Raw genomic sequence first — 19,168 nt, forward strand, 5'->3', positions numbered from 1 at the left:
CCAGTTACTTGTGGCCCTTTGGCAGGCTGCAGTCACTGGATCAGTGGCTAAAAATAATCCCAGCAAGTTCTGCCTGGTCTCAGGTGTTTGGGCTGCGAGTCACAGAAATTCCAATTCCAATGTAATTCCAAAGCAGAAATTCCAATTTACAATGCCTTAGCTGGAAGGAAATATATCATCCTGGACCCCTGCCCGGTGGTACAGCAGTAAAGCACCCTGCTGCTCACCGAAGGTCTCCCATTTGAAAGCACCAGGAAGATGTGTATCTGTCCCTGGGAAGACCCAGAGTAGGACGCCTGTCCTGGGGGTGCTGTGAGTCAGGTCCGTGCTGCAGCACACAACTTCTCTGCCACACATCTCTCCGCGGGCGCGTTTCTTCTTCTTCTGTGATGTGGGGGAAAGCTGACAGAGCAGATCATCAGGTTTACATCCAACAGCTCCGACAGACTGTTGGAACTCACCCATTGCAATCTTGATAAGAACTCTTTAGACCAGTGGTTCTCGACCTTCCTGATGCCGTGTCCCTTTCATACCGTTCCTCATGTGGTGGTGACCCCCCCAAACCATAACATTATTTCCACTGCTACTTCATAACTGTCATTGTGCTACTGTTATGAATTGGGAGACCCCTGTGAAAAGGTCATTCGACCCCCAAAGGGGTCAAGACTCACTGATTTAAAGGAAAGGAAGTCTTTTCCGGAAGTCTCCCAGCAGACTTCCCTTCACATCTCATTGGCTAGATCCATATCACATGAGCACATCTAAACCAACCAATTAAATTCTTGATGTTATCCGTGCAAGCAGTCATCTTACCCCCAAGGGGGAATGCTTGACAGTGGTTTTTCTATTTTTGCAAGGGGGAGGGTTGTTTGTTTTTGTTGTTGTTATTGGTTTTGGTTTTTGTCATAAAATTACCACCAAAGTAAACCAGAGTCATCCATAACCCAGGCACAAGCAGATGGATTCTGGCCTCCCACTTAATTCTAGACCCAATCCAAGAACAGTTACCGTAGTTCTTAGAACATGGCCCTGCTCCATACTCACCTTTATGAAGCGATCACTGAAACTAAGGGTGCTACCGAAGAGCATGAGAAAGAAAGTAGATGATGCCCGGCTGGCTAGCACGTGGAATAGTGTCTGGGGTCTTAAAGACTTGTCTTCAAACAAACAGCTATCTCAGTGAGGTGAGGCATCAACTAAGTCCACATGGAAGAAGCACATCAGTCTGTGTGACAATAACAAAATCCAAATATGATGAAGGAAAAGGTACCAGAGCTTAAATTGTGTACGCCCAATTTGTAGACGGCGAAGGAGGACAGTGGGAGCCAAAAATCCTTCTGCAGAGTATCCTTCTGTCAGACTAATCCTCTGGCAGATCCCCTATGGCCATAGGCGAGGGCTTTGAACAGCTTTACCCTCAGACAGAGGTTATTATAAACTTGAGATTGGTGGATCGAACCATGGTACAACATGCTACTTGATCAGTTGACCTCCCTCTTGACCCAACCTGAATTTGCTCTAGGCTCAAACGTTGCTTGCTTGTTCCCTGACAGCTTTTTACATATTGTTGGTGGTCTTTTCTTTCTTACTCTACATTTTAATTTTTATCTTTATATTATTTTTTCTGTTTAATTTTGTTTTTGTTCTTTATTGTTTCTGTTAGATTTCGCCGTTTACGAAGGACAGAAAGAGTGGATGCATAGAGACCCTAACTGATACAAATGGTTTCTTGGGATGTGGGGTGGGGAGGGCTAGGGGACCTGGGGAGCAAACGATGAATGTAGGGGAGGGAGGGAGCACTGGAACTGATTGAGGTGATGTATATGAACTCTTTTTGATAGTCACTTAACTGTGGGCATGTCTGATGTGTGACTATTGTATCAAGAAAACTACTGAAAACCCAAAGCTGACCGCCGGTTACCACGGGTGCAGGAGGAAGAGTTGTCGCTGAGCAGGCGTTGAGTCTGTGGTGATGGTGGTGGAATCATTTGGGAAAGGATGTCAATAATGGTTGCAGAACATGAAGGTCTGATCGATGCCACTGTATTGTGCATGGAGAAGCTGTTGAATTGGAGAAGGTTTTGCTGTGTATATTTTTGCCACAATTAAAAAAATACGCTAATAACAAGGAGGAAGAAAATGCTCTAAAATTGATTGTGGTAATGAGTGTACAACTGTTCTTGATATGATTGAACTATTGAATTGTATGATGTGTGGATGCAATGCCAATGAAAATGTTTAATAAACAAACAATTAAACCAATCATTGACCAAGGGAATTGGACGACCGCTCAAAAATAAGTTCACTGCCATTGAGTGGATTTTGACTCACAGTGACTCTGTATGATGGCATAGGACTGCCCCTATCGGTTTCTAAGACTGGACTCTTTTCAGGAGTAGAACACCTCATCTTTTCCTGAGGAGTGGCTGGTGGGTTTGAGCTGGCGAACTTGCAGTTGGCAGACTAAAGTGTAACCCACTCCACCACCAGGGCTCCTGGGCCCCCACTACTAACCTCAAAAAAGCCCTGGGGGTGCTGTGCTGGCGTAGGAGTTGGGCCTCTAACATCAAGGTCAGAGGTTCAAACCTACTAGCTACTCCACAGCAGAAAGATTAGACTGTTTGCTGCTGTAAAGATTGATAGTCTTTGAAACTTTTTTTGAACTTTCCTTCTTTTTGTTTCTCCAACAGTTTTATTGGCAAATAATTTACATATCACACAGTTCAATAGTTCATTCACATCAAGAAGAGTTGTACAATCGTCACCACATCAATTTAGGAATGTTTTCTTATTCTTGTACTCATCATTGTTAGCCTCCCCATTTCCTCCCAACCTTCCCTGCCATACCTCCAAGAACCCATTAATCCAGTTACTGACTCTACGCACTTACCCATCCTGGACTTCATGTACAGAAAACATTAAGAAGCAGACAAACCAAAAGCTAATAAAAGTAACAAACTAAAATGGCTAAAAACCTCAATCGAAAAGAAAGTAGAAAAGACTAAAAACTAGAACAAATGGAAAGGATTCATAAGGGCAATCAAATGATAAGGTGCTAAATTTTTTCCTCTGGGTCACTATGAGCTAGTTGAGTTTGGAGTCAGAATCATCGATATACAAGAGATTTCCTCTGGGGTTTCATTAGCCTCAACCAATAAGAAACAAGCTACTGGGATACATGGTAATATGGAAGAAGTTGGATTTTTAGGCAAAATAGTCGCTCTGCCAGGTGACTTTCCCACCAAAATTGGGAAGAATGTCTGAAGTTATCCTTTCTAGGGGTGTAAAGGAGCCATAGTGGTGTAGTGATTATGCAGGTCACTACTTGCCACAAGGTCAGTAGCTCAAAACCACCAGCCCCTCCACAAGATAAAGAAGATGATTTCTACTCCCATAAAGAGCTACATGCTTAGAAATCCACAGGGCAGTTGTACCCTGTCCTATAAGGTCACGATGAGTCAGGATCAACTCAATGGCAGTGAGTTGTGTTGAGTTGAGTTAAACTGACCTGAGCTGAGGTTGAGTTGAGTTGTGTTGTGTTGAGTTGAGTTAAGTTGAGTTTAATTGGGTTGGGTTGAGCTGAGCTGAGCTGAGCTGAGCTGAGCTGAGCTGGGCTGGGCTGGGCTGGGCTGGGCTGAATTGAGCTGAGTTAAGGGCTATGAAGGAACTGTGCAAGGTAAGCTAAGGATTCATGGAAGATTTTCTGGGGGTTGGGGGCATTGGAACTTGGACTTAGGAATGAAGAGCTCACCAGCAAATCAAGATTTCCTGGTGGCTAGTCTCCCTCTCCTTCCCCTAAATACTTCCCCTGATGGTCCCCAGCCTACCCAACAAGACCACCAATTCTGTTTGCCACCCACAGGCCTAAAGCTAAAACCAAAGGGCTGGCAGTCCTGATTGATGCCAGGAAACAGGCCCCACACCCGAGTTTGGTCAAGGCCCTGCAGGCCACCCAGGTGAGTGGAGGGTCGAGGGGGTCATGCCCGCAAGTCTTAGGAACCACCAAGCTCTCCTGACATTCTTTGAGCCTGGGGAGCTCAGAGCTGGAATCAGGACCCAAGAAGCCTGAAGACCAACCAAGTAACAGATAACCGAGCCCAAGCTGACTTCAAGACAACTGGACAGCCCAGAAATTACACTAGCTTCAAGTATAGCTTGATCCACAGCTGATATATTGTCACCAGGACTTCTCCATTTCTGACCCTGTTCCCCTTGGGCAGCGGTGCTGTTCTCAAACAGACCCCCATGGGGTGGCAATCTGACTCCCAGCATCTTCCCCTTCCTTCACACAAGGAGTTTCAGCAGGAAAGAGCGTGAGCTGTCTTCCCCCAGAGGACCCAGCACAATTTCCTTGTGTTTCATTTACGGTGATATCTTATTCCTCTGTCCATTGCAGTGGCCCAGGGGATGCGACACCCTCACTGACTCTGACTTGGGGCATATGGACTTTGGGGGCTGAGAATGGGGCACGAAGAGAGGCAAGAGATCCCTATAAAGCAGAATAAAAGGAAGGACAGCATATCTGACCCCCCTCAATTTATCGATGGGGAAACTGAGGCCCAGAGAGAGGATCGTCTAGGAAGCTACAACACATCTTGAACCCACTTGTCTTTCAAGGATTCGCCTTTGCACATATCCCACAAAGGGCCCACCCACGGAGAGCCCCGTCTTGCCCTGTGACCCGTCTGCCTGTTTCTGGGGGGGAGGAGGAGCAAATCAGGCTGAGGGGCTCCGTGCAGCCATGGTCAGTGCAGCTCAGAAATGGTTCTCCTTGGCAGGTCTTGATCCCCGCCGCCATTCAGACTCTGCTCTTCGTGGGGGAGAAGGAGCCTGCTCTCCAGCTGGAGACGTTACCCAACATCCAGGTGAGGTGCGGGGGTCGAGGACAACACTCGGAGCTGTGGAGAATTGCCAAAGTCACGGGCTAGGAGAGGCCTTCCAGTGGGCCCGTCAAGAAGGCAAGGCCTGGGAGTCCCAGCTCTGCAGGCCGGTCCCCGTGGCAGGCATCGCCTGGTCGATTAAAGCCTCCTTTCTCCTGGGCAGTCCTCGGCCACACTATCGAGGGGCATACACAGAGTGCAGGGGCTTCCTCTGGTCAAACCCCAACCTCTCCTTTCTGTTCTAATGGAAAACTGAGGTCCAAGGCTGAAAGGAGAGCTGGGTCTCTAGACTTGCAGGCCATCCCACCCTGCCACCTGCCCTTCCTGAGTCCCTCTGCCTACACAGGACACATGCTGAGTCGAGTCGTTTCAGGCTGTGGTGACAGAAGCACTACAACTCCCTTTAATGAATGCCCTCTCCTCAGTCATGAGTATGGGCACCCAGTCTGCTGTCCAGCTCCCAGAGGTGATTTTGAAAGCCTCCCACTTCCTCCCAGTCAGTAAAGACGCACACCAAGAGCTAGAGGTATGCTGTGCCCACCATAACGTGCTTGTAAGTGACTTCAGAGAGCTCATTGGGGAGCCAGTGTCAGTCAGAGGCTGTGCTTTTGATGGGTACTAGGTGATGCAGACACTGCTGGTCCTCCCAGGGACCCCACTTCAAGTGGCAGGCACACACGATGGACCCCCAAAGAGTCACAGATTCCACCCACTCCCAAGCTGGGTTCTGCAGGTGTTCTCTGTGTGGATCTTAAACATCACAGTCTGAACGAAGCAGACCCTCAGCCCTTGACTTAGGGCACACTGTGAGGGTCAAGTGACCACTCCTCTCAGCTTCAGAAAAGAGCCAGCATGTTAGTGGGTCACCCAAGAACAGGGCAGGGTTTGTAAAAGGTGTTTCATCACAGGCGCAAACTTCAATCAACTTGTGTGATTTCCCAGAGAGCTATGCCAAGGAGGAGCCCAGGTGGGAGGAAACAATTTCTGTGATAGATTAATGATGTCTGCCTTGGGTACAGGTCAGGAGAGAGGCACCATGAGTGCTGTGTATTTGACATTCCTTAACCAGGGTCTGGCTCTGAATGGTTAGGTTGTCAGGACTTCCAGAGAAGCTAGGTTGCCCAGAAACCAACTCTTAAAGTTAGGGACCGGCCTCAGTTGTAGGAATAAAATAGTGCTGGGGCAGAGATCTGGATAAGACCTTCACAATTGTCTACATGGAGTCTCCTAGCTCTCTTGACGCCCCTCTTCTGTCTGCAGGTGGAAGTGCTGCCCTCATTGAAGGCACTCAGCTACCATGTGGACCCCAGCCAGCTGCCCGCAGCCTTGGAAGGCTCCCTGCCCTACTGCCACAGCGAGTGGGTGCAATTTTTCCAGGTGTCTACCATCACAGCCTTTAACACACACCCCATGCTAGCCCCCTTCTCTTTCTCCCATCACCGTCCTGCCCCATAGGCCCAAGGATCTGGCCAAGTTCAAAAGCAGGCAGCCCTTCAACTAGAGAGTGGAGGGGAAAGATTAAGAGCTCAGGCTCTGCCACCAGACTGCTCTGGCTGCACTTCCAGGTCGACTGTGTGGCCCTGGGCAACCTACTTTCCCTGGGCCCCCGTGTCCCCGTCTGCCAAGTGTGGGGTGATACTAGTACCTCATGAGGTTGTGGTGAAGATGCATTGAGTTACGTGGACATGGAATTCCCTGCCTGCCAAGAGCTACGGCAATGCCATTGGGAAATACATTCCCAGGTGCCTGCTCGGTGGGTCCAAGCATGTCAGGGAGCTCAGGGTCTGATGCGGGCGGCAGGGCCCTTCCCTCCTGTCTGAGAGAGACAACTAGGACACTGCCCACTCGGGGCTCCTTTGGAGTGCTTTCCCTCCCTCCTCCCACCACCCAGCAAGAGGGCATTTCATGTGCAGTTTAATTCATGAGGACACACAAGACAGGTGACCTGTACGGTCACTCACAGAGAACCTCAGGCTGAGCCTCTGCACTGCTCACACCCCGATCTGTGTGGGAGGGGGGAGGCTGCCTTGGGAGGTGCACTTCCCAGGCCTCTGCTCACTCTTTGACAGCAGCAGCCCCACGTTGTGATGACCACACATGACACGGAGGGTGGCCAGACATGCCCCCTGGGAAGCCCTGGCCAGAAACCACTCGTTTGTTGGTTTTCATTTTGCCCAGATGTTCTTCTTTTTGGAGTGGGCAGCATTTTCCAAATCCAACGGAGCAAAGAGTCTCTACAGGGAAGACTCTCCTCTCCTACACGTCCCACAAAACCCACTGCCAGCAAGCCGACTCCAACTCACAAAGCCCCTAGAGGACAGGGTCTGCCCCGGTGGGTTTCTGGGACTGTTGCTCCTGATGGGAGTAGAAAGCCCTGTCTTTCTCCCAAGGAACAGCTGGGAGTTTCGAACTGCTGACCTTGTGTTTAGCAGCTCCACTTGTAACCACCACACCCCCAGGGCCCCAGGAAGGCCCTCGATGAGCTGGATTGACACGGAGGCTGCAACAATGGACTCAACCATGAGGACAGTTGTGAGGCCGACGCGGTGCCAGGTGGTGTTTCATTCTGTGGGATGTAGGACTGCTATGAGTTCCAACCGACTCAGCAGCGCCTCACAACGTGGGCCTAATCCAGCAGGCCCCCTTCTGCAGAGGCAGCCAATGGGTCCAGTGGATTTTGAACATACTGTTTTCAGAGCCCTCCCTTTGGGTGAAATCTTACCCCTAGACTGGGGCCAGTGATGGTGAGCAAAACACTTGGGGCCAGGCGGGGAGCGCTGTTCTCAGTCTGCACACAAATCTGTCCTCACTCCACCTCTAAGACACGAACTGCTATGGTTTTGTGGGTACCATTGAGTCGGTTCCGACCCAGAGCGACCCTGTGCACAACAGAACGAAACACTGCCCGGTCCTGCGCCGTCCTCAAAATTGTTCCCAGGGGACTGCGTTCGCGCTATCCCCTGGAAAAAAAAATTGTTCCCATGCCTGAGCCCACTGATTGTTGCAGCCGCGGTGTCAGTCCATCTCCTTGAGGGCCTTGCTTGTTTTCTCTGCCCTCCACCCCCCACTTTACCAAGCATGATGTCCTTCTCCGGGGACTGGTCTCTCCTGACAGCACGTCTAAAGTATGTCAGACAAAGCCTTGCCTTTACGGAGCACTCTGACCGTACTTCTTCCAAGACAGAACGACTCGTCCTTGTAGCCGTCCACATTCTTTCCAATATTCCTCACCAGCACGCGGTTCCAATGCACCAATTCTTCCTGCTAGGCTCTGCATCTTACGGAGGAGGAAAGGGAGGCCCAGAGAGGTTGTGGCACTTCCCTAAGGTCGCACAGCTAGGAAGTGGTAGAGCTGGGCTACCAGCGGGCCCAGCAAAGGATGGCCCCTAACTCTGCCCTCTCATCACCTGCCACCTCCTCCCTCAAAGTGCCCGCACGGACCTGGGAGTAGCTCACACCTGCTCCCCAAAAGATCCCACTAGCACTAAACCAAGTCCTGGGCCTGACACAAGCCAACAGGGTCTCAGGCTCCACCAGGAAGGGCTGAATGGGACACTCGGGGGTGGGGTCCTGCAAGCTATGTGTACCCCAGCCCCCTGGGTGATTTAGACACAGCTAAACTCAGAGAACCACCACCGGACATGCCCCCCCTACACCCCCGGATTGGGGGAGGAATCCTGGCTCCAATACCGGCTGACAGTTCTCTGGCCCGCTGTCTTACAGAAGCTGGATCCTTTCCTTGCTGAGCTCCGCCAGGCCTCCTCCCTGCTGCAGGCTTCCATCGAGGAGTTTGAGAAGGGCGACCCCCCTGGGGGGGTGCAGGTGAGCCTATAGCCAGGGTGGGAAAGTCACACTGCACCCAGACTTCAGGGACCAAGGGCTCATGGCAGGGGTGAGGGGGTTCAAGGAGAACACCATCATCCTTCTTTCCTTTCCGTTCCTTCATTCATCTGACCCATTTATTTATTTATTTATTTATTTATTTATTTATTGCCCCACCCCCACCCCATTGGAAACCCTGCCTGGGGCCCTCTTGGGGCTCACAGTGCAGGGGCAGGGGCAGCCAGGTGAACGTTAAACAAAGAAATCAAAGTATCAAAGCAAATGGTGCATGCCAATAAGATGGAGAACGATGAGGGAGGGGCATCCGATCCAGGTGGCCAAGGAACGCTATGGCCTGTCAGAGGAGCCTGCCAAGGGAACAGGAGGAGGGAGAACGTTCGAGAACGTTCGAGGACCCTCTGTGGCTTATGCTGCTCAGGAGCAGCAAGGAGACCAGCGTGGAACAGACCAAAGTGGGGGAGAGGAAGGAAGAAGAGAAAGAGTCAAGGGGAGTATCCGGGAGGTTTGGGGTTGGGACTTGATAGTTAACTCGGTAGGGAAGCCACGGGAGGGAGGGTTTTTTAGCTGAGAAACAAATGACAGGATCAGATTTGTACCTTGGGATTCAGCCAGCTGTCATGCGGCGAGCAAACCGCAGGGGGAGCCGGAGCGCAGCCGGGGGTCAGTGAGGAGGCACGTGAACCAGAGGTGCTGGAGCTTGGACCGGCTGCGGTTGCCATGGTGATCGGAGGGGGCGTGGCTTGGGCGATGTTTCAGAGAGAGAGAAAGAACAGACTTTCTGCGGGGCCTTTTGAATGCCAAACTGAAAAGTTGGACTTGCTGTGAATGTGGGGAGCCCCGGAGGGGTGTTGAAGGACAGTGGGGATTGGGCCTCAGGCTACCTCCCCACCCTGGCAGGAGGCTGCCCGGTGCCTGAGCAAGTCCAAGGAGCTGATGGAGGCTGTGCTGAGGGACCCAGGCCTGATGGTCCTCCAGAGGGAAGGTGGAGCCACCCTGGCCAGGCTTCGGTGGGAGGCCAGCAGGCTGGACTTCAACCCCGACGTCAGGTAGGGACACCCAGCCTTTCCTCCGTCCCTCCTCAGGTCCCAAAGTGCCCAGCACTGGGGCATTTGATGAGTTTCTTTCCTGGGCAGAAGCACCCACATGGGCCTCCATGGGTGACTTGTCCCTTCTCCGCTGCCCCTCCACCAGTCCTGACTATCCTCATGGAGAGTGACCTCAAAGACAGCTCATGCCCATTTCTGGTCCCCCTCCTACCCTGAGTGCTTTCTCTGACTCAGAGGCGGACCCCTTCCAAGACCGCCTCCTTTATTCCTCACAAGAGCCTGTCGTCACTTGGCTGACGGTGACTGAAGTGCGCTGAATGGAATCACACCCAGGCAATGGCCGGACTGGGATCTGGAGCACTTAACCTCTGCTCCCTGGGGCGTTCCTCAGCCTCTCGGAGCCACAGAATAAACAATTCACATTGCTGGAAAGTACCAACTTTCTTCAAGGGAGTGGGCGGGTGGGCAGAACAATAATTAAGTAGATGAGTAATTGGAGCCAGTGTTATAAGGTGACAGTTCGGGTTGCTGCGATCTGTAAGGTCTGTGGGGGAAAGAGGAGGCTTTCCACTCTTGTAAAGAATGACAGTCTCTAAGCACAGGAGTCAAAGAGATGTCTTTATATCTGACTGTACATGCATGAAGTTATTTTTTGAAGGTTTTTTTTTCTTTCTTTTCGGTGCAATAAAGTTTGTTTTGGCAGAAGTGGGGGGAAAAGAGCGATAGTCTCAGAATCCCACTGGGGCAGTTCTACTCTGTCCTATAGTATAGGGTCACTAGGAGTCAACATCGACTTGATGACTATGACAGCTTCCAGTAGAACAAGGCTGTTACTTATATTCCGGAACCATGTGAAAGCTTGCAAAAGTTCTTAAAAATAATTGGCTGGTTTAACCAACACCTAACTAGCACTTGGACTGTGCTATGCTATGTGTCCCTGGCTATGTGTGAATGTGCCTGGGGGTGCAAATAGTTAAGATCAAACTGGATGCCAACTCATAGTGACTCCACAGGGCAGGCCACAACTGCCCCTGTGGGTTTCTGAGACTGTTTAACTCTTTACAGGAGTAGACAGCCCATTCTCCCATGGCCTGACTGGTGGTTTCGAAGTGCTGACCAACACGGAACCACTATGCCATCAGGGCTACTTGCAAGCTGTTACGCGTTCTGCTATTAACCCAATGGTTGGAGGTTCGAGGCTACCCAGAGGCACGTTACAAAGGGCCTGAGGCTCTGCTTCCAAAAATTCATGTCTTGACAACCTTATAGAGCACAAATCTATGCTGCACAGCCGGGCTGGCCACGCAGCGGAATCCACTTGCCAGAATTGTTTGTTTTAAATGTGCGGCGTTCTCAGGGCTTTACAAGCCTTGGCGTGTTTCATTTGCACCCCTGAGTGTCGTCGTTCACCGTGGGGAATCCTGAGGCTCAGTGAGAGGGCGGGTGACTTGCTCAAGGTCCCATAGCCAGGACTGCACAGAAGCAGGACTTCAGCACCGTGAGCATGCTCCATGGTCTGGAGCATCCCGCCCCAAGTCATGGCCTTAGACTCGGGGGGAGTCCTCAGATGGGGGCTGGAGAGCAGTGAGTCCGTATGCCCCGTGTGAGGTGGTCTGGTGGGACCAGCGCTCTCTGTCGCTGCATGCTCCTGTTTCGCAGGCTTGATCCAGACCCCCTGTCCGCTTTAAGCCTCTCCAGCCCTCGGCCACCGGTCTGTCCACCAGGGGGCGCTATGGCCACACACGAACCCCGCGTGTGCGAAGTCCGCAGTGCCCGCCTTGCCCGCCCTCTCTCCTCCCTGCTCTGCGGGGGCGCTGACACCTTCCATCCTGCTCATGCACCCCAAGCTCTCACCCTGGAAGGGTGGTGATGGTGACCTCCGGGGGGCCTGCAGGGGATCCTTTCTTTGCTGATCTCAGCCAGGCTCTTCCAAGGAGCTCCTTCCAGGAAAGCAGCCTTTCCCGCCTTCTTTCTCCTTCTCTTCTGACCTCCTAGCCCTGGTAGTGTAGTGCTTACTCTCCAAAAGGTCAGCAGTTCAAAGCCACCAGCTGTGCTGTGGGAGTAAGAGGGGGCTTTCAATTCCCATAAAGAATTGCAGCCCTGAAACTTTGTGGGTTCACTATGATTTGTCTGTTTCAGCGTTTCTGACTTTCTGTAGCTGAGGGGGCTTTGGGCAGTCCTTGGATTCCTTCCTTCACCCCGTGTCACTGAAATACCCAGTCTTGGTTTTGACCATTAAAAAAAATTACTGAGAAATAGCCCTGGACTGGATTCTAATTCCGATTCTGCCATATGTGAGAATCCATCCCCGCTTCTCGACCCATTGTCCCATCTGGAACATGGAGGCCAGGGTGGAGGGGCCTGTTGCAGACCCCATATCACTGCAATAGAAACCGTACCCACTCACCATCACTGGACATTCTGTGTGCCCCGCACTATGCCCAGGGTTTTGTCTGCGGGAGGCTGACTCCCGAGGTTGGCTGCACCCCGGGATCCTGAGGGGCTGCAGAGAGCTCTGAGTACCAGGCTGCACTCCCGGAGAGTCCGACTGTCAGCCTGGGTGGGACCTGAGCATCCAGACTCTGAGAAAGCACCCCAGAGGATTCTAATATGCAGTCAGAACTGAGAGCGAAGGCCTGAGGTCACCGAATCCTCACACCCACTAATGCTCCACTTTACAGACTGATACATGCACAAGGTCCCCTTCCTAGCAGATGGCTGCCAGAGCTAGGATTGAAACTCAGACTTGTGGGAGATGGGGGGGAGAAAGAGGAGCTGATCCCAAGAGCTCTACAGAAATAAATGTCTAGAAAAGAATGAGGGCAATATATGTACAAATATGCCTGATATAATTGATGTATGGATTGTAACAAGAGTTGCAAGAGACCCCAATAAAATGATCTTTACATATAATCCCCTCCCTGGGGAATGGACAACAGAAAAGTGGATGAAAGGAAACATTGGACAGTGTAAAATATGACAAAATAATAATTTATAAATTATCAAGGGTTCATGAGGGAAGGGGGAGGGAGGGGGAAAAGTGAGGAGCTGATACCAAGGGCTCAAGTAGAAAGCAAATGTTTTGAAAATGATGATGGCAACACATGTACAAATGTGCTTGACATAATGGATGGATGGATTGTGATAAGAGTTGTAGAAGCCCCCAATAAAATGATATTTTTTAAGGAAAGAAAGACTAAACTGGTAAAAAAAATGAGGAAAGGAAGAAATGGCAAGACTTAATTTAAAAATTAGGTAATTCCTCACACACAAAAAGAAAGAAACCCAGACCTGTCTGGCTCCATTTGCCCCCTCCTAAAGAAGGGGGAGGGTAATTTCATTTCTTTCTCTGTCCTCTGCTCTCCCCAGTCCCGTGGGCAGCTGAGGCTCAGAGAGGGATAGGGCTCTCCCTGCGGTCACACAGCAAGTCTGCAGCTGAAATACCCAGGCTGAGGCCCCAGAGTTGGCAGGAGGTGAGAGGGGTGGCCTGTGCTGAGCAGAGTCCTGTGGGAAGTAAGGTCCTCTCTCTTCTTACTCTCCTCTGCCGCCCAGGAGCCACCTGGCTGAGGCTGCCAGTCTGTATGGCCTTGTGGACGAGCAGCTGCATGTCCTGGTCACCGCATCCAACCACCTTCTGGGGAAGCTGGAGCTCCGAGTCCGCCTGGGCCGCCTGGAGGCCTCCATCCACCAGGCGAGTGAGAAGGGGTCAGGGCACAAAAGGAGCTACAGGGGGCTTGTGTGGCCGCCCTCCACAGCAACCTCGCACCTTCCGGCCCTGCCCCAGCCAGGAGTTTGCTCCAGCGCAAGGACCCAGGCAGGCAGGCATCCTCAGTAAGCGCTCATCAAGGAAAGACACAATCCCTAAGGTTGCATTTATTGAGCACTAACTGTGTACCGAGCCCCAGGCAGGAGGGTTGACATGTCTCCATGATCAGGGACAGGTGCAAAAAACAGAGGCTGGGAGATGTCACATTACCTTCCTGGTGGCACACATGGGCATCTGGCCCTGAAGCCCACACTTGGCCACTAGATCCATCCTAGAACCAGCATGAGCCTTCCTGCCTGGGGCGGTGGGCGAGAGTCATATGCATGCGGGCTCGTGCCAAGCCTGGCACTGCCACTTGCTAGTGTTGTAATTAGAGAAGTTATCTTAACAGCCCAATGCCTCGATTTCTTCACCTCAAAACTGGGGTGATGCTAACACCTGCAATGTTGGGTTTTGTGAGGAGAGGTGATGAAATGATGCTCATTAAGACACCCCAAAATACAAAGGGGACTTTTGCTCAGCCCCTGCCCTTTTGCCCTTTGCTCTTGGTTGCGCCTTTGTGTCGCTCTCGTCTTAGCGCTGACTGAGATCAGCCCCAGAAAGAGGAAGGACTCAGGCCATTCACACTGTGTTTGTGGCAGGCCCCTGAACTTTCTTCAACAGCACACAGCTCTCCCTCTGGGGCTGTTTGCACACCCCCAAGGACGGGCAGCTCATCACCCCCTGAGCCAGTCCCTATTATGACTGGGCAGCACCAAGTGGTTGGAGTAACTTCATTCAGGCACGTGTGCCCTGAGGTCCTACTATGTACAGGACCCTGGGCCAGTCCAGGAACCCTCTGGGGGCCCACTGGGAGGTCTTCCTCCCAAGTGCTCTTGTCTCCCGGCCAGATTTGGATGGGCTTCAGTCCAGACCAATGGGTACAGTCCAGGTCCCAGAGTGACCAAGGACAAGAAGACCTCGGCCTCCGAGGAATCGGACAGCTGGGCAAGGGCTGTCTCCCAGCAGCCCTTCATGCCCAAGCCTGGCTCTCTTGCCCCAGGTCAGCAGCTGGATGGAGCAGGAGGGAAGCCGGGGCCTGCAAGCACTGACCCCCAAGGAGGGAAGCTTGGACACGGTAGAGAAAACCCACGCCGAGTTCGAGGACTTCTTCCTTCAAGTGGCAGTGAGTCCTGGGGCGGAGGGGTGGGGGGCTGAGAGCATGGTACCAAGGTGGGAAAGTGAGGAAAACCATGTCCACTATGGAGAGTTCCACTCGGTTGGTCTCTCCTTCAGGGAAGCCTTCCAGGGTTGCCATGTCCAAAGACTACTTGCCTCAGAATGGCTAAAATGTTTCTTAAGATCAGATTGCATGGCATTACCCTAGACCTAAGAGCCCTGGTGGCACTGCGGGTTACATGTTGGGCTGCTATCCACAAAATCAGCAGTTCGAAACCACCAAGCTACTCCGAGGGAGAAAGATGAGGCTTTCCGCTCTCATGAAGATTTATGGTCTTGGAAAACTACTGAGGCAGTTCTACTGTGTCCATATGGTCACTGTGAGCCATTGACTCGATGGCAGTGAGCTTACCTAGGAACCCAGAGCCCCTGGGTGGCACAAGCACTCCCCTAGCTGAAAGGTGGGTGGGTCATACTTACTCAGGGGAACCTCAGAAGAAAGGCCTGGCAGTCTGCTTCAGAAAGGTCCAAACCAAACCAACAAACCCACTGCCACCCTGTGAGTTTCTGAGACTGTAACTCTTTACCAGAGTAGCAAGTCCTGTCTTGCTCCCACAGAGCAGCAGGTGGTTTCAAACTGCTGACCTTGCCGTTAGCAGCCCAACACATAGCCTCTATGCCACCAGGACCTTTAAAGCCCCACGGAGCACAAGTGTGCACTGCGTGGACTTTTCGGGTAGCCGTGAGTCAAATCAACCTGACGGTCATTAACCACCCCCTAGCCCTATGAAGTCAGACTCAGAGAGCAGGGGTGAGAAGTCAGCCTTGATGTGGCCCCCCGGGATACAACCTCCACTCATAACCACCCCCACCCGACCCCCAGGGCAGTGGGGGAGACAGTCAACCGTCACCATTAAGTCAGTTCTAACTCATGGCGATCCCTGGGGGTCTAAGGAGAACTGGGCCCCAGGGGGTCTGCAGGGGCTGCCCTTCCTGGACAGGCCTTTTGGTCCCACCGCACCTCTGGGTGTACTGAAGCCACGTGGATATGCGGGGCAGATACTCGGGGTCTGCGTCTGAGTGATCAGGACACTGAGGCAGCTTCTTTCTGGGCGACGGAGACGGGACTATGTGGGGCTGAGTGGACGCCCTCCTCTCACCGCGCAGGCGCAGTACCGCCATGGCCTGGAGCTGTCCAAGCAGGCTGCGCAGCTCGGGGCGGCCGGTGGAGGGGCCGACGAGGTGGACGGTGCCACCTTCCGGGAGCTGGCGGCCTTTGCCACCACCCAGCGGGCCTTCCAGACAAAGCTGACCCACTTCTACATGGCTGCCGAGCGGCAGCGCACGGACTTGGAGACGCTGCTCCACCTGCATCGCTTCTGCAAGAAGGTGAGCCGGGCTGTACCCTGCACAAACCCTGGACCCCCACAGATCCTGGACACCCCCGCCCCCGCAGACCTCGGCCTTCTGCAGAGATCCTAGACCCCCCCCTCCCCCAGCCCCGCAGACAATCTGGACCCTCATCCACACACCTATTCCTTGCCCCCACCCCAAGAGATCCTGGACACCCCCCCCCACACACACACACAGTCCACAGACCCCAGCTCCTTACTAGGATCCCAGGATCCCCCCTATAGCCCCAGCTCCCCACATAAACCCTGCTTAGATCCAAGCACTCTCTGAGATCCTGGACTCCCTCACCCCCATACACAGTCGCCGCCCGACCCCCCACCCCAGACCCCAGATCTAAGGGGAGGAGCAAGGAAGGCCCCCCAGACTCAGTGCAGGCCCCACCCACAATTTGTTCCTGGAAGCTGACACTCCAGCACCAGAGGGGAAGGAACAGGGCCCACCCTTTTCAGAAGGGAACCTGAGTGATGGTCACCTCTCAGACCAGGTCTGAGCAGCCTGGTGGCATATCAAGTTGTGCTTTGGGCTGTGTGGGACTACTAACTGAAGGTTCGAAACCACCAGCTGCTCGGTGGGAGAAAGGTGAAGCTTTCTACTCCTGTAAAGAGTGGGGCAGAGGGCCGCTGTGAGTGGGCATCGACTCAATGGCAGTGAGTTTGGTTTTAATTCAAGAAGATCCAGTGCACCTCTAAGCCCAGCATGTCCCATAAACCAGGGACCCCGATGGTAGCTCTCCAAAGACCCTCAGCCATCACCTGCTTCTTAATGAGGAGAGGCGTCCGAAAGTTCGTGGGCACATTGCGCCGTCCTCCCATGCCAGTTTTCCATGAACCCTTTGAAGTCCTCTGGCACTTGGGACTCTGGCCAAGAATCCCATCAGAGCTGTATCCCTTTCCACAAGCATCTTCCCTGCGGGGCACTTCAGGGGGGCAGGACCCCCCCCCAGAAGGCCCCAGGCTGAGGACCTGGAACCATGACAGCCCTTTATGGCAGTTAGGGAAACAGGACCTGAGAGGGGCCCACACAAAGTCAAAGTCACAGAGCCCAACAACGGCTATGGTTAGTAGGCGCTGGGGAGCGAGCTCTACCGCACAGCAAGCGGTGTACCACAGGAGGCGGCCCTGCCGGCTTCCTCCAGCCTCACAGTCGCTGTGTTTGAGCCCGTTGCTGCAGCCACCGGGTCAATGCAGCTTATCAAGGTCCTTTCCATTTTGCTTTTCACTGCCTTTTCTTGTATCTCCTTCCTCTGCCGCCTGAGCAAGGGGCAGGAGTTGCAGGCTGAGCACCCTCAGAAGAGAGGCCTCCGCCCGAGTTTGGTGAGGAGGGAGAAGAAGGGTGACCGGACTGTTTGTGGGGGAGGGTGTTAGGGTGGACAGCAATTATTCCCACCCCTGCACCCAGCCACCCAAGGAAGCTCCGTTTACAGATACGGACATGAAAGGCTCTTGCCGCTTGAGGCTGCAGCGCTGTGAGGAGCTCTGTAGAGAGAGGGGAGCTGGGATTTGAATACAGGTGTGTTCATACAGAACATGTCCATCTTCTATCTAGAACATGCCATTTCTCCAAAGAGAGGAGGAAATGGCAACGGGTGCCCATGGTCAAGCAGACATGATGACGATGACAATGACGTTGCTAAAAGGGTGTCCCACATTACTGTGTGCCCCCTCCATGCCAAACCCCACCACAAATGCCTCACACGCCTTACTTGATTGAATCCGCATCCTATCTCTGGGAGGAGGGAGGGCCAACGCCGTTCCCACTGCGCAGATGAGGGAAACAAAGCCCAAAGAAGGAACGTTCTCCAGCAGCATTAGACGTAAGAACCCACTCAAAAGGGCTCACCACTCAAAAAAGCTCACCGACTCACAGAGACCCTGTAGGATAGAGTAGAGCTGCTCCAGTGCGTTTCCGAGATGGTAACTCTTTACAGAAGCAGAAAGACTCATCTTCCTCCCTCTGAGCAGCTGGCAGTTTTGAACTGCTGACCTTGCATTTATCCGCCCATTGTATAACCACTATGCCACCAGGACTCCTGAGGTTCCACACCTCTACATCCACATGGCCAGACCCCTTGTTGCTCTGCTAGGGAAGCTGAGGCCCAGGGGAACAACCTGGGAGCTGGATCCTGTCAGGATATGAATCCAGTCGCTGGCTTAGGATGCAGTGCCCTCAACTGCCCCTGGAACTAGCCAGCGAGGAAAGGTCATGGGAAGAGCCTGGCCTCAGGCTCCCAGCTGGCCAGCTGGTCAGCACACAGACAGAGAAACACTAGATGCTTCAGAGGCCAGCTCATGCCCGCAGCCCGAGGAGCACAGGCCACTCAGTGTCTGCCTGGGGCAGTGGGCAACGAGAGGAGGGGGCACCACAGCTGCAGGAAGCCATCTCCCTCCTAGCTGGATGGGAGCCACAGTGTAGGGCTGAAGAGTCGGGGCTATCCCAGCAGGCCCTGACTCTGACCTCAGCCACTGTCTGCCCTGCTCTGGGCTGGGCATCGTGCCTGATCTGCAATGATGCTACTGATGCTAACAGCTAACATGTAACATGTCACATGTGCTTCTTACTCTGCTCCACTCATGACTCCGTGTCACATAACCCTGTACTATTACGACCCCCACGTGAGGGTCAAATAAAAGCTGAGACTCAAACCCAGACCAACGAACTCTATTGCCAGCCTCATCAGGGAGCGAGAGAGTTAGCTGTAACTTCAGTAAATGTCATCTCAGTGCTTCCTGGCACAGGCCGCCCTTTGTGTGTGTCGTACTGTGGTGGCTTGTGTGTGGCTGTGACACTGGGTGCTATGCTCACTGGGATTTCAAGTGCCAGCAGGGTCACCCAAACTGAACAGGCTTCAGCGGAGCTTCCAGACTAGGAGCAGGCAAAGAAGGACCTAGCTCCCAGTTTCAAAGGAAGGAGCCGCTGAACACCTTATGTTTCGCTTGGAAACATTGCCAGATACTGAAGGCCCGGGGAGTGGAAGCAGAGCATTGTCTGAGATCGTGCCACAGGAGGGGTGTGCCCCTCGGCTCTGCGGGCACTGGTATTGTGATGGAGGAGGATCTGATTTC

At 52.9% G+C, this 19,168-nt stretch overlaps 1 protein-coding gene across 1 annotated transcript in view; it reads left to right on the forward strand.

The window, feature by feature from the left end:
• The window catches only part of KIAA1755 (KIAA1755 ortholog), a 59,011-nt gene that overhangs the window by 24,644 nt on the left and 15,199 nt on the right, over positions 1-19,168 (forward strand). Inside the window, exons 6-13 of the mRNA XM_075528759.1 lie at positions 3,863-3,956; positions 4,779-4,865; positions 6,141-6,257; positions 8,604-8,702; positions 9,621-9,769; positions 13,322-13,460; positions 14,578-14,700; positions 15,861-16,082. Coding sequence (XP_075384874.1) covers positions 3,863-3,956; positions 4,779-4,865; positions 6,141-6,257; positions 8,604-8,702; positions 9,621-9,769; positions 13,322-13,460; positions 14,578-14,700; positions 15,861-16,082 — 1,030 coding nt within the window. The remainder of the gene's footprint in view (positions 1-3,862; positions 3,957-4,778; positions 4,866-6,140; positions 6,258-8,603; positions 8,703-9,620; positions 9,770-13,321; positions 13,461-14,577; positions 14,701-15,860; positions 16,083-19,168) is intronic.

This window comes from Tenrec ecaudatus, chromosome 12 (assembly GCF_050624435.1).
Source record: "Tenrec ecaudatus isolate mTenEca1 chromosome 12, mTenEca1.hap1, whole genome shotgun sequence".
Taxonomy (NCBI): domain Eukaryota; kingdom Metazoa; phylum Chordata; class Mammalia; order Afrosoricida; family Tenrecidae; genus Tenrec; species Tenrec ecaudatus.